Here is a 15,634-nt window from a genome sequence, read left to right as displayed (position 1 = left end):
ATTAAACACTATATAGAAGTTTTAAATCTTCAAATATATTTTAGTGACTTAGAGAATAAGAAAATATCTTGTGATTTACACTGAAAAAATAGTAACTGGGTAATTACCATCCAGAAATTTGTCTTCATTATTACTTTGGTCATTCTGCAGAGCTTAAGCAAACTGTATTAACTTAATAAAAAAAGAAAATCTTTGTAAAATACATCATCTATCTATACACCTCTCAGATTTTACTAATAATCAGTAAAATTAGATATGCTAACTACTATAATACACAGATAGGCTAAACAAGGTGGCTCAAGTCTGAGGAAGAAGGATCACATGAGGGCAGAAGTTCTAGACCAGCCTGGGCAACACAGTAAGATCCCATCTCTACAAAAAAATTTTTTTAAATTAGCCAGATGTGGCCAGGCATGGTGGCTCACAGCCTAATCCCAGCACTTTGGGAGGCTGAGGTGGGCAGATCACCGGAGGTATGAGTTCGAGGCCATTCTGGACAACATGAAACCCCATCTCTACTAAAAATATGAAAATTAGCAGGGCGTGGTGGCAGGCACCTGTAATCCCAGCAACTCCGGAGGCTGAGGCAGGAGAATCACTTGAACCTGGGAGGTGGGGGTTGCAGTGAGCCAAGACTGGGTTACTGCACCACAGCCTGGGTGACAGAGCAAGACTCTATTTCAGGGGAAAAAAGAAAGAGCCAGATGTGATGGTGTGAGCCTGTAGTCCCAGCTGCTCAGGAGGAAGAGGCCGAAGGATATATTTAGCCCAGAAGTTCAAGACTGTAGTGAGCTAAGATCATGCCACTGCACTCCAGCCTAGACAACAGAGCAACACGCTATTAAAAAAAAAAAAATTAAAAAAAAAAAAAGAATTTATGATCTTTAATTTGCCAGCACTGTCACTCTTGCATGTTATATTCGTTATACACCAGTTAACTTTCCCTTAACAGTTTCTTAGACCTAAGTCTCTCCCCACTACTTATGAAGTCAAAATCAAAAACATTTAAAGATCTGCTCCCTTTCTGGGAGCTACATTTTACCAAGTCTACTTCCTTCCTGGGTGCGGCAAATATCTAATAAAGCTAGGCTGAGCTGCAATTAGATAAATCAGTCTTGATCATCTAGTACAACTTAAGACTAAACATTTCTATGGTTAAATTAATCTATCCTCCATTTTCAATGAAAAATCAGAATTTTATTATTTGTAAACTTTTATTCTAGATTCAGGAGTGGGGTATATATGCAGGTTTGTTACACAGTTTAACTTGTTTCACGGGGGTTTGGTGTACAGATTATTTTGTTACTCAGGTACTAAAAATAATATCTGGTAGGTATTTTTTCTGATCCTTTCCCTCCACCTACCCTCCACCTTCAAGTAGGCCCCCAAGTCTGTTGTTGCCCTCTTTGTGTCCATGTGTTCTTATTATTCAGCTCCCACTTATAAGTGAGAACATGTGGTATTTGGTTTTCTGTTCTCGAGTTAGTTTGCTAAAGCTAATGGACTCTAGCTCCATCCATGTTGCTGCAAAGAACATTATCTCAGTCTTTTTTTCATGGGTACATAGTGTTCCACGGTGCATATGTGCCACATTTTCTTTATCCAGCCTGCCACTGATGGGCATTTAGGTTGACTCCATGATTGTGCTATTATGCAACAGTGCTGCTATGAACATACATACATGTGTTGTCTTACGGTAGCACAATTTATAATCCTTAGGGTATATGTCCAATACTGGGATTGCTGGATAGAATGGTAATTCTGTTTTTACTTCTCTGAGAAATTGACACAATGCTTTTTCCACAATGGCTGAACTAATTTACACTCCTACTAGCAGTGTATAACCTCACCAGCATGTTATTTTTTTTAGTAATAGCCACATAATTTTACAACTAGTTAATTAAAAAAAAAATTTAACAAAATCTTATTGTGACAAATACTTCTAAAATTACATTTCTTAGCTGCCGTTGAGAAAATGTGCACAGATAGGGCTTGGTGTGGTGGCTCACACCCATAATCCCAGCACTTTGGAAGGCCAAGATAGAAGGACTGCATGAGCCCAGTTATTTGAGACCAGCCTGGACAACACAGTCAAACTCTACAAAAAAACGCAAAAATTTAAAGACTGTCTGAAAAAAAGAAGGTGCATTATGACTTATAAATGCTAAATATATTCATAATTCTCACACATATACCAGTAACTTACGAGAAGTTCCCCATGCAGTCTCTCTCCATTCATCATCCCCAAGAAATATGCTTTTTTGTCCATCTTTTGTTGAATCATCAGGTTCCCAAAACTTTTTGGTAGGCAAAAGCTATTTGGAGGAATAATTACAGTTAAATTTTATTCTAAGTACAAAAAATTAATATATAAGAAGTCTCAAACATAACACCGATAAGTATACATTAGTTTTCAATGCTAATGAAAATTCAGAATGACCTATTTTCTAAGTTGTTTTGTTAATAGTAAATTAACTCCCACTTACTTTTGTATACTGGTTCTATAATTCTAGACCTTAAAAAAGGAAAAAATCAAAAACTACTTCTGACTTACTTTTCAAACATTTTTATTACAATGTTATTTAGATGTGTGTGTTTGTGTGTGTGACATAGTAAACCATTAACAAAGGCAAAACTTGAGAAAATGCATGGTGTGTAATAGGGTGTGAGATGAAACAGATGTAGGAGAGTCAAAAGTTGATACTGGCAAAGCTAAAGGATGCTGGCAGATCAGATTATGAGAAGCCTTGAAAGCAGATGCTCTACCAAAGCAACAAGGAATATAGAAAAGTTAGCAAAGGTGACACTATGTATTACAAAAAACTCAAGTTGCAAGTTGTAATAAAAACAAATAGAAAGGGCAAGGAGGTCAATTTAGGCAAATTACAGTAAGAGGGCAAGAACTAAAAGAGGGTACTGGCAGAGAGAGCAGAGAAAATAAAATGAATCTGAGAGGCACCTTGGAGTCCAAAGGATCTGAATACAAATGGTGGGCAGAGTGAGTAGAAAGAATAAAACTTAAACAGGTAGAAAGGTAAATGGTAGGGCCTGGCCCAGTGGCTCACGACTGTAATCCCAGTACTTTGGGAGGCCGAGATGGGTGGATCATGAGGTCAAGAGATAGAGACCATTCTAGCCAACATGGTGAAACCCTGTCTCTACTAAAAATACAAAAGTTAGCTGGGCGTGGTGGGCTGTGCCTGTAGTCCCAGCTACTTGGGAAGCTGAGGCAGGAGAATCACTCTAACCTGGGAGGCAGAGGTTGCAGTGAGCCAAGAGTATGCCATTGCACTCCAGCCTCGAGAGACTCCAACTCAAAAAAAAAAAAAGGTAAATAATAGTGCTATTGACCAAAATAGGAAAATGTCAGGATAAGTAGCTTTGAAGGGAAGGGAAAAAATTCAATTTCATCATGTTCCTGAATTACAGATCTTTTGCTAAACTAAATATTTTAATTAAAAAACAAAACAAAACACTATTTTTTAAAATAGTTTTTAAATGCTAGGATGGCCCTGGGCAGAAAATGATCTGTATTTATAAACAGCAGACATGTTAAACAATAATCTGCTCTAACAAAGATCCCAGTAAGTAAACTTTAATCTCTCTCCCTATTTAAAAAATCTTACCATAAAAGATTCATGTAAATATTCAACCAAAATATAAATCTAATATTAATACTAAAGCATACTTGATATATTTAAATAATTGAACATTCATAGTTAAAACCCAAGTTAATCCCTTAAAAATACTGTATAAATAAGCCATTCCAAGCAGATGAAAACAACTCCTCAAAGAATAAAGCAATGCTTTTATCCCATACTTCATGAAGAAAAGGTCTCATTATCAAAAGAATAACAAGTAATCTAAAATAAAGTTGTAACGACTAATAAAAGATTTATCACAGACAAAGAAGTGGCTAAAACAGACTAATCTTATGAGGTAGTAAAAGTAATAGCACCCCTTTGAGACTATTCCAAAGTCTTTTGGGATTAAAGTTCTGGGAGTACCTTCATAGATTACTGCTTTAAAACACAAATTACGTATCTGGGCGGGGCAGGGAGGAAGTCTGTAAACCACTCACCAAGTGTGTCTACTTTGACCAAGCACTATACTACGAATATCTCCATTTTCACACATTTAGAAGTTTTCATGCACAGAAAAATTAAATAGTTGAAATTTAACATTCTACCAAAGGCCTTCACTGATATTCTAAAAACTATTTGCTCTGACATTTTAGATACTGACTCAAATACTTTTAGGAGACCTACAAGCCAGTGACTAAGAATAGGTTAAAAGGAACCAAATGTAGGACAAGGCAACAATTCAGGATAGAACAGTTAAAGAGGGGGAAAAAAGGTTAAACAATGTATTGATTAGAACAGTAATAAAAATAAAAGATTTGCCCCTGGAGAGTCTTTTACTGTAGTAGAAACAGCAACCATACATTACAGAAAACAAAATTAAGAAACTGTTAAGATCTGTAAAATACATTATCCAATACCACTTCATGTTAGTTCCTTACTTCACAAACTCTAAAGGAAGGTCAGGCAACTCGGTGTTTCTTATCAATCTGTTCTTCTATCCTAACTCCAGTATGTTCGAGTGAATATACAGTGTCTTTTCCTTCAAAAGTATTATGGCTTGCCCTCTCCATTTCCAAAGAAATCAATCAGCACTCAGGCACACTGCATCAAAATAAAGAAAGAAAACTCCCACTCTGGCATTTACTTCTATACTTGAGATTTTTAAAACTGTTACGTAAAATCCCTAAACCAAATAAACATAATCCAAAGGCTTAAAAGGATTTAAAAGCTAAATTATGTTTTAAATTAAGGTATTTATATAACTTATAATCCAAACTGAAATACTTTTGTGAAAAGAGATGCTATTAATAATTACGCCATGACAAGATACAGATTCTGAACTGTCCTTGGCATGTAAAGTCAGAATGTAGTCACTCTACTTACAATGGAAGTTCAAAAGAGGTAAGAACAGATCCTCAAAACTAAGTTGTAGCAGGCAGTGGGGACTCACCACTGTGGGAGGTGAAAGGATAGCTTGAGCCCAGGAGCTAGAGACTAGCCTGGCCAACATTGTGAGACCCTGTCTCTTTTTTAAAATAAAATAATTAAAAAAAATAAATAATATAAAATAAATTAGCCGGGTGTGGTGGCGTGCACCTGCAGTCCCAGCTACTTAGGAGGGTGAGATGGGAGGATAGAATGAGCCTGGGAGGTCAAGGCTGCAGTGAGCTATAATTAGCTGAGGGAGGCAGACTGCTTGAGCTCAGAAGTTTGAGACCAGCCTGGGTAACATGGCAAAAACCCATCTCGACTAAAAAATACAAAAATTAGCCAGGCATGGTGGCATGCACCTGTAGTCCCAGCTACTGGGGAGGCTGATGCAGGAGGATCGCTTGAGGCTAGGGAGCAGAGGTTGTAGTAAGTCCAGATAGCGCCACTGCACTCCAGCTTGGGCCAGAGAGCAAGATTCTGTCTCCAAAAACAAAACAACAACAACAAAGGAAACATCCTAAGTTGCATAGAGAACAAAACAAGGTAACTCCACAGAACACAAAAAATGGTGCTTTTCCAGACTTTAATTTTTTCTGTTAATGAAAGATATTAATACTTTTTATTTTCTCAACTCATACTACTTTCCCAAATCTCCATTCCTAATATCCCTTGGTATCACCAGCAAACACTACTAAATGTTGTCTCTTCCAACAGGAAGCAGTACTGCAAACAGTCAAGACTGCCCTGAGTTCAAACTGCTCTTTAAGCACTTTTATGTGGCTTTGGACTAGTTTTAATTAACCTTTTCTGAGCTTCAGTTTCCTCACCTGTAAACTGCTTAGCATGGCATCTAGTACACAGCAGACACATAAATATTAGGTATCTTTACTACCAACAGTATGAATCCTTTAATGTTATCAAACATGACTTAACCTACTGACCCACAACATGCAACTGATTACTTCAAAGATTATATTATTCACTATACTGATTTTGTCTATAGCTGTTTGACTTCTTTTCTCTTGAGACAGTTTGACTATCCTAGGGGAGGGATGAAGGCCCACTATTTAGGAAGAATGGCTGCCTACTATAGTCACTTTTGTGTTAAAAAAAAAAAACTGACCAAGGTTACATATGCAGCTGGTAAATGTTAACAACGGGATTTGAACACACATTACTTAATTCTAAGGTCCTTCTCTTTCCACTTAACTACCATAAAAGGTAGTTCTTTTCAATCATATTTTAATTCATCATGATTTCTGAAAATTTCCAGTATTATTTTCTAGAGATACGGCCTAGCAAAATAAATAAAAAAAAAATCCTGTATTAGATCACCACTGGGAATAAGGAAAAAATAAAAATGCTTAAAATATTATCATGATAGGTCGGGTGTGATGGCTCACACCTGTAATCCCAGCACTTTTGGAGGCCAAGGAGGGTGGATCACTCGAGGTTAGCAGTTCAAGACCAGCCTGGCCAACATGGTGAAACCCCTGTCTCTACTAAAAATAAAAAATTTTCTGGGAGTGGTGGCACGTAATCCCAGCTACTTGGGAGGCTGAGGCAGGAGAATCACTTGAACCCAGGAGGCGGAGGTTGCAGTGAGCCGAGATCATGCCACTGCACTCCAGCCCGGGCGACAAGAACAAAACTCCGTCTCAAAAAAAAAAAAAAAAAAAATCATGATATTCTTCCTACTACAGTGGGTAAAGTTTAAGATAGAATTGTTAAGATAGAGATTATGTAGACAAACTATAATCAGCTATTGAAACAGTATTTGAAATAGCTGGCTTCCATTCCAGTTATCCCTAAGAGCTTAGATTAAAGCAAGAGCACTTGAGAGATGTGATTCATACAAAAAGTTGTTGCTATTTTTAAAGTCAGTAAGTCATACTCACGGTCATCATACTAGTGAGAGATCTAGGAGAAAACACAAGTCCCCTTACTCCCCTACCTAGTAAGTCTTCCACTTCACCGCACTACATACAATCTCAGTACACAGGCTTTCTTTAATGCTTTCTTTATATAATATGGTGTTGGAAAGACAGGAGAAAGCACTGTTTATCATAGTAAACTATAAAGATATTCTCAAAATAAAACACATTAACTCAGTGATTTAAAGTTACTGAATTTTTTGAACAATTTCAGACAGGACCCTATTTCTTGTTATTTAAAAATTAAACAGAAACCCAGCTATATGTGCCCCAACAACCATGAGAAGTTAATAGATACGAGCCTGTGCAGTGTGCCTGACTTAACACTACACTAATGAAGCAGAGCTCAATCTCCTATGGAGAGTTGCTCTTTTTAAGCCACATGACATATGCAAATCAGTAGGTCTTTTGACAGAAACATGCTATCAGGGTAAAAACAGAGAGGGCAAGTTTATGAATAGATGAATACAAATCTGTTCTTATTTCTGGATGCCTTCTGATGAGGGCTCAGTAAAGACATCATGATCTACGAAACACAGTAAATTTGAAATCAGTTCTACATGTAAATGCAACACTTTCTACATTAGAGATTTACAACACTTAAGACATAGTAAGCAAAAACTATTTTTAAAGAAAGTCAAGATGAGGGCAATCTATTTAAAAAGAGTTTTGCATTAAAAAAAAAAAAAAAAAAAAAAAAAGCATTTTTAGAAAATCTAAGAGCCAGAAACTGAAGGCTGCTTTTAATTTATTCTAATGAATGAATTCTGGGATATAACAAAAACAAAAAAACCTCACCTGTCAGGAAAGGAGGAGAAGACTGGTGAGAGAGAGACAGGCAAAGAAGGAAATCCCAGAAGGTTCCCTGCTGCCTGTGAGATGAGGAAAGATAGAAAGGCTTGTGGGAGAGAGAACCCAGAGACAGAAATCTCAGTAGGTTTCTTAGCTATCTCTTTGAGGTGACAGTATTAGTGTTTAAACTGTTAAGAAATAAAACCAATGAAAACATCTTATTTTAAAATATATTTTTACTAGATAAAGGTCACAGATACACTGACGTGCTGCTATCCACCAGGTAGCAGGCAGTCTAAACCCTCGTCACTTTTACTCTGCATATCTGACATGTCCAAAAAGAAAGTCTGGATTTAAGCTTTTTCTATTAACATACCATTCAACCCAGCTGCTCTTTTCCAAAACCCCCAAATACCCTTCCTCCATCCCCCAAATAACTAAACTCTTTCAACCAGTTTCTGATTATGACTTTCGATGTGCAAAGATACCTTTAGAATTATTAAATATTATTTAGAAAGGGTGAAAAAAACACCAATTTGAAAACATATATACAATATACATCTAAGAAGTGATACAGGGAGTCTAAAATTAATGTAGGGGTATGACTTTACTTGTTCTTAAAGAATTATCAGCAAGTTCAAATTTGTCACAGACAAGAAGGTTGAAGCACTGTTCAACACTGCTTTTAAGATATATTATTCTGCTTCCTAAAGACCAAAGAAAACTTGTGGACAGGAAAGAACGCCCTTTTCATCTGCCTCTTATTTGCCAATAGCATAAATAATGCCTAACCAGATATTGCACTGCAGTGAAGCTATAGATTTTGTTTAACAACAAAAAAAATTCCATTTCTTTCATTTTTCTTAGGGCCAAGAATTTTACCTTATGCACTGGACTAACAAGTTTATTTTGGCAATACTTAAGCTTAAGCACCTTAACTCACCCTTAAATCAGTCCTCTGAAAATGACAAACTCTTTGGAAAACGCTGTTCTGAAGAAGGGGAGGGTTAGCTAGCTGCAAGGTGCCCTCTTGTGGCCCAAAGGAGAGACTTGGACTCTTTTCTGCATCTGAAGAGCACAGCATTGGATGGAGTGAGTCTCATGAAGGTCTCTATTCTACCAAAGTAAAATAATCTCCAGGAGCAAGCAGTTAATTACACATCTTAGGTCTGTTCACTGTTATCTTCTATTAACAAACTCTATGTTAGTAGTACACAACATAACAAAAATAGATGTCACCACAAGAGTTTCCATAATCAGTTCTCTAAGTATTCATTAGCTATATGAAAACCTAAGTATTTGATGCCTTAAAATACGTAATGATGAGGTTTACTTTGGTATCCCAAAGAAAATCATAGATTAACAAGAATGATAAAACCCATTAAGAAATGTAAAGTATCTACTATGCTAAGCATTCAAAGCTAATAATTTACAGGGGAGACAAGTATAAAACAAACTGTAACCAGCAATACAATAAAAGTCTGTATAAAGAACTAGAAGTCAGATGAGGTGCTTGATTCTAAGGCAGACAGCGGCTAGACAATAGATACATCTTGGTAAAGTCTTTAGAAGATTAGAAGTTTGTTAAGTAAACAGTTTTGGGTGAACAAGAGATTTCTGGAAGGGCGAATAGCAAACAAGTATGGCTACAGCAAACACAGCATACATATATAAAACAGCAGAATAAGGCTAAAGTGTTTGTTTTTTTTTTGATCAAAGCTAATTATAGTTCATTACCAAAATATAAGAAATTATCTCACCAAGTCAATCAAATCACCTAGACACAAATAATCACATTAAAAATTACTGCTAAAGGTTTTTTTTAAGTAAAAAAATCACAACAGAATTGTACAATCTGAAATTGAACCCCTCCATAAAGTTTGAAAGATATGACCACTATTTCCAGGAAGGTTAATGGTTAAAAAAATAAGTTCCAATGGCTCAAAATAAAATGAGATATAAATCTTAGTATTTGTAAACATTTACCTCTCCCATTCCCCGAGATTCTAATGCAAGAGCTTGAAAATCATGATTCATTTCATCCACAGATCAAACCTGTTGAATAACAAAAACAAAAATCAGTACAAAGAAATGTTTAAACAGACTTTTTCAACTATTTTTATTAATATTATATTGCTAGTAGGCTAATATTAGCATGGTCAGAGATAGGGAAGCACTGATTTCTCTATGAAGGCAAGTTTTCCCACAGAGTTCATGATAGCAATCTACCTTAAAACCTGTGGAAAAACATGAGGTCAAGGGTTCTTGAATTATTCTGTGTGCCAACGACTATGTGAAGGTAACGAAAAACTAAGGCCCAGAAAATGGAGAACAGTCTACACTTTAGTTCTGACTAGCACCGAGTAAGGTTTTTTTTTTTTTTAACAGCATTTCTGCCCAAGGGAAGGCCTGAACGTGGAACAGGGTCCTTAAATTCCTTTAAGAACCGAGCCTTAATGGCCTTAAGAACCAACAGACAGAGTCTGGAGCAACCAGAGCGGCTGGAAGTAAGAAGGGGAATCCCAGAAAGGACACATCATGTCCCGTGTATGAATTACACTGGGATCTTTAGATGACCCCTGAACTGCACATATGTGAGACAGACACCAAGGAGCTCAATTAAGGCTAAAAGAATTGAGCAGAAATCTCTGCTGCTGACTACCACAAAAGTCACAGAAATTTGGAGGCTGAGTCCCAACAAAACCCAACATTTGGCTAGGTGCAGTGGCTCACACCTATGATCCCAGCACTTTAGGAGGCCGAGGTGGGTGATCACTTGAGGTCAGGAGTTTGACACCAGCCTGGCCAATATGGTGAAACCCTGGATCTACTAAATACACAAAAATTAGCTAAGCGTGGTGGCAGGTGCCTGTAAAACCAGCTACTCAGGAGGCTGAAGCAGAAGAATGGCTTGAACCCGGAAGGTGGACGTTGCAGAGTCCTGGCTACTCAGGAAGCAGGAGAATCGCTTGAACCTGGGAAGTGGAGGTTACAGTGAGCCGAAATTGCACCATTGCACTCCAGCCTGGGTGTCACAGACAGACTCCGTCTCAAACAAACAAACAAAAACCCAACACTCTCCAAAGAAACAGAAACATAACAGAATCTAGAGCTTCTTCAATACATCAATCATGAAGTTTGAAATATAATCTGTAATAACTAGACAAATGAGAAAAAAAAATGTGACCTAAAGGGAAAAGTCAATTAATAAAGAACCACTCCAAGATGACCCAGGTTAGAATTTGCAGACAGGAATCCTAAAGCAACTACCGCAACTGTGTTCAAAGATATAAAGAAAAGTATGTTCCTAAGGAATGAACAAATATAAAATTTCAGCAAAGAAAGAAAAACTACAAAATTAGCCAATTCTAAAACTGAAAAAAATCTTTTAAAATTTCACTGAATGCACTTAGCAGATTGTAAAACAACAAAAGGGTCAGTGAACCTGAAAACATATCAACAAGATTTCTGATCTGAAGAACAAATAAGAAAAAAGTGGAAAAAAGTGAACAGAGCTTCAGTGACCTATAGAACGTCAAAGCCAAATAAAACAGAGATGACTTTCTAAATTGAAAATGTTGTATTTAGGAAGCAAGAATCTAATTTTGGTGTGGTGGCTCACACCTATAATCCCAGCACTTTGGGAGGCCAAGGTGGGTGGATTACCTGGGCTCAGGAGTTAAGAGGCCAGCCTGAGCAACATGGTGAGATTCTGCTTTTAGAAGAAATTTAAAAATCAGCTGGGCATGGTCGTGCATGCATGTGGTCCCGGCTACTCGGGAGGTTGAAGTGGGAATACTGCTTGAGCCCAAGTGATCAAGGCTACAGTAGTAAGCCATGATTGTGCCACTATACTCCAGCCTGGGCAGCAGAGCAAGGCCCTGTCTCAAAAAAAAAAAAAAAAAAAGACCTAATGTTCTCCATATGGTCCTATTTGGTCATAGAATGACCAACATGGTAAAACAATGTCTCTACAAAAAATACAAAAGTTAGCCTGTCATGGTGGTGCATGCCTATAGTCACAGCTACTTGCGAGGATGAGGTGGGAGAATTGCTTAAGCCCAGGAAGTCAAGGCTGCAATGAGCCATGAGTGTGCCACTGTACCCCAGCCTGGGTAACAGAATAGAAAGGGAGAGGGGGAGGGAAAAAAGGAGAGGAGAGGAGGGGGAAGGGGAGGGGGGAGAAAAAATGAAAAGAAAAAAAGAAAAGAAAAGAAAGAAAGAGAGGGGGGAGGGAGGAAAGGGAAAGGGAAGGAAGAGAGAAAGAGAAAGAAGAGGGAAGGAAAGAAAATAATGTAATTTGGAGCACATATATACTGACTGGATGGTCTTGGGCATGTCTGGAGAACAAACAGAAGGCTGAAAGTTATTAGAGAAATGTTATAGACTGTTTTGACAGACTGGTACTAGAAAAGCTTTTGAGAACTGGCAAGCTCTGACTGGTGAGTGATTATGGTAGATGAAGCCGGTCTCAGAGTCATGGCAAGTTGTTTCAGCTGCTACTAGGTAAAACTGGTGTTAGGGTTACAGAGGGCCATTTCTACAGCTGAACTTGCTGAAAATTTAATTTTTGGATCAGATATTAAGTGCTCAAGTGCCTTTTTCCTCTGGACCCTAGATTTTGATTTAGTTGGGTGTTACAAGAATGACCTAACATGTACAACTTTCATAGGAACAATACCAAAAGGTGTAACTTACATATAATTGGAGTTCGAGGAATGACCGGGGTGGTAAAAATATTGAAGAAACAATGGCCAGAAATCTCCCCAAATTTGGTGAGAGTCAAATTTACAGATTTAAGAAGCTCCATGAACCCCAGAAGAGAGACAAATAAGGAAAAAAAAAAAAAAAAAAAAAAGGCTGGGCATGGTGGCTCACGCCTTTAATCCAAGCACTTTGGAGGCCAAGGCAGGCGGATCACCTGAGGTCAGGTGTTCAAGACCAGCCTGAACAACATGATGAAGCCCCATCTTTAAAAAAAAAAAAACGAAAAAGAAAAAGAAAAAAAAAAATCCCACACCTACACTCATTATAAAAACTGAAAATCAAAGATAAAAAAAGTCCTCAAGATCACCAGAAGAAAGTAATATATTACATAAAGAGGAACAATGTGTATATGAATGACTGCTAACTGGAACCAGAAACAACGGGGCCCAGAACATAAAGGACAAGATTTTAAAGTGCTGAAAGGAGTGTCAATCCACACTTTTATACCTGCTAAAAATATCATCTTAGAATAAAGGCTGAAAGACTGTAATATTGGTAAAATGTAATTTTGGCCTTTGTCCATTTCCTGGCAAAAAGCTCCTAAAACCCTGGAATGTCTGGAGTGATGGGTGTTTTCTGTATTACGTATGATAATGAGCTGACTGACTACTGGGGGGTTGGGGGACTGGTTGCCAGAGGAACCATCCTTTTGATTAGAGAGTCTGAACTTTCAGTTCCCCCTTCCACTTCCAGAGAGGAACTGAAGACTTAGTTGATCACCAAGGATTTTAACGCCTACGTAATGAGGTGAGGCTTCTGCAAAATTCCAAAAGGTCTGAGTTCTGGGAGCTTACAGAGAGCTGAACTCTTGGAGGTTCCTGAAGAGCGTACCTCACTCTAATGTATCTCTTCCATCTGGCTATTCTCATGGTATCCTTTGTAATATCCTTTATAATAAATGGGTAAATGTAGTAATGTGTTTCCCTGAGTTCTGTGAACTATTCTAGCAAATTAATTGACCAAAGAAGGTCAGAGGAACACCTGATTTACAGCCAGTCTGTCAGAAGCCTAGGTGACAACCTACGACTTCCGACTAGTGTCTGAAGTAGGAGGGACAGTCTTATAAACCTAAGCCCTCAATCTGTGGGAGCAGATGCTCTCTCTAGGGAGATAGAGGACAGAAATGAGTTAGAGGACACCCAGCTGGTGTCCACTGGAGAATTTGCTGCAGAACTGACTGCTTGATAAGCACATCAAGCAATACATGTGAGGTTACAGAAGTGTCCTGTGTACAGTAGGAGAAATTGTGTTTTTAACCCTATAGCCTTACATTTGGTGTCAGAAGTGGGATTTGCTAACACAGCCCTGGCTCACAGAAACATGGTTTGGTTCAGACAACTTGGGGAGAGAAAAAAAATGAAGAAACATGTGGTTTGGGAATAGAAAGAACAAAAGGATGAGAAACTTTTTTGATTCCTAGGTGGCCATGTGATCACTCACAGTACGGAACAGGAACTGTACTGCTCCTTACAAAAGGTAAAAGTTACCAATGGAACTTAAAGATGGACTTAACTGGATGTGTAAGAAAATGCAGACTAATTCTGAGGAGAAATATTCAATCACTTGGTTACTGTTATCCACAATAGATAAGTGCGAGGTCAGACCTTAATACAAGGCCAACCTCAGATTTCAGTGACTGGGCTTTGGCCACCAGCCTTAAGGCTGTCCTCCCAAGAGAAAAATTATGCAGAGACAACATAAAGGACCTCTAATCTAAGGGCCATGGTTACCAAGAAGGTAGTCAATGTGGGAAAACGGTAAAGCCAAGAAACTGTTAAAAATCAGTATCTAAAGCATGAAAAAGAAAAAACCAGTATCAGTAGTAGACATGAATTTTTCTCAAGAGTCAAAGTAAGCACTAGAGCTTTTACCTTTTTGCTTACTTTCAGGTTTTTATCAGTAGTCCATATAGATGAGGTCACATAAGTTAAAGAACCTCTGGATAATTTTGAGAGGTCTCTTAGCTCTTTGGATCCATTCTCACTGTTGGGATAAATCATACCCCTAGTGTAGGTGTCAACATTTTAGGCTTTGCAGACCATATGATCTCTGTGGCAGCTACTCAACTATGCCTCTGTAGCAGGAAGGCACCTATAGACAATACCAAAATGAATGAGCACAGATATTTCCCAATAAAACTTGATAAACTGTAAAATTTGAGTTTCATGTAGTTTTCGTGTGTCGAAAATTATTCTTCTAAAATTTTTTCCCAACAATTAAAAAATACAAAAACCATTCCCACAGAGGGGCCATACAAAAACAGGTGATGGGTCAGATTTGGCCTGCAGGCCACAGTTTACTGACCTCTTCTCTATTTCACTTTCTCTCGACTGCTCCCCAAAACGCAAATACATGAAATCCACTTCCAAATATGAGCATCCCGGAAGTTAAGCATCAGGAATTTGCTTTCAACTTTTTCACTTTTACTACTTGACGTGTTTTTTTCAACGAATGGGGGTTTCAGATTATATCTAAATGGAATTAATTTTATTATCTTTCAATGATCAGGGTGTTACAGTAAAAAGACTTAAAAAAAAAAAAACCCACCCCCACCAGCATGAGTTAAGCTCAGCTTTTCAGTTTAGGGTGTTACTGTTTATTTCAATTATGAGGAAGAGAATGAAGGAGAAATTGGGCAAGACAATGGAAGAGAAATAACTTTTCCAACTCTTATACAATAATCACCATATAGACTATAATAAAGTTGAAGGGATCAGGAAACGGTTGCCCATATGTCACTAAGTGAGACTCTTAATTTCTACAATATGTCAATCTGTTATCTCTTAAATAGCTACAAATGCTGGTGTTATCTGATGGCAGAAAAGTTGGAACTTGGACATAAATTTAGTGACTTTATCCTGAATGATTAAAACTTAGGGAGAAAAGATCTTTTCTAACAAGCAAAAGAACCTACTAGCAACTGGTTATATACTATTTTACTGTTTATTTGAAAAAAAAAAAAGATGTATTCAGAGATATGGCACAATGTACTGCTTGGGTTATAAATTCCGTCTTCAATTTTTTTTTTGGTCTGCATTATTAAGGCTCAAACCTCCAGTATTATTTCCTCTAATAAATAATCAGAACTTACCACCATAGAAAATATACGATAGAAACTTTTCTTTG

General features: G+C 37.6%; 1 protein-coding gene across 25 annotated transcripts in view; it reads right to left on the bottom strand.

The window, feature by feature from the left end:
* Positions 1-15,634, bottom strand: part of PUM2 (pumilio RNA binding family member 2) — a 107,023-nt gene that overhangs the window by 72,886 nt on the left and 18,503 nt on the right. For 19 of the 25 annotated variants that reach the window (XM_032294030.1, XM_032294034.1, XM_032294018.1 and 16 more), the window contains exons 2-3: positions 9,728-9,796; positions 2,207-2,315 (exon numbers count right to left, since the gene is read on the bottom strand). In XM_032294030.1, coding sequence (XP_032149921.1) covers positions 2,207-2,315; positions 9,728-9,778 — 160 coding nt within the window. In that variant the 5' untranslated portion in view covers positions 9,779-9,796. Of the gene's footprint in view, positions 1-2,206; positions 2,316-7,747; positions 8,642-8,684; positions 8,810-9,727; positions 9,797-14,379; positions 14,600-15,634 lie in introns of those variants that run through there. The other 6 variants (XM_032294025.1, XM_032294036.1, XM_032294023.1 and 3 more) reach the window with 4 other exon arrangements.

This window comes from Sapajus apella, unplaced genomic scaffold (genome assembly GCF_009761245.1).
Source record: "Sapajus apella isolate SASKATOON/1434 unplaced genomic scaffold, GSC_monkey_1.0 scaffold31, whole genome shotgun sequence".
NCBI classification, from domain to species: domain Eukaryota; kingdom Metazoa; phylum Chordata; class Mammalia; order Primates; family Cebidae; genus Sapajus; species Sapajus apella.
Note: the sequence above shows the minus strand (reverse complement) of the source record. Positions and strands in the feature narration are given on the sequence as shown.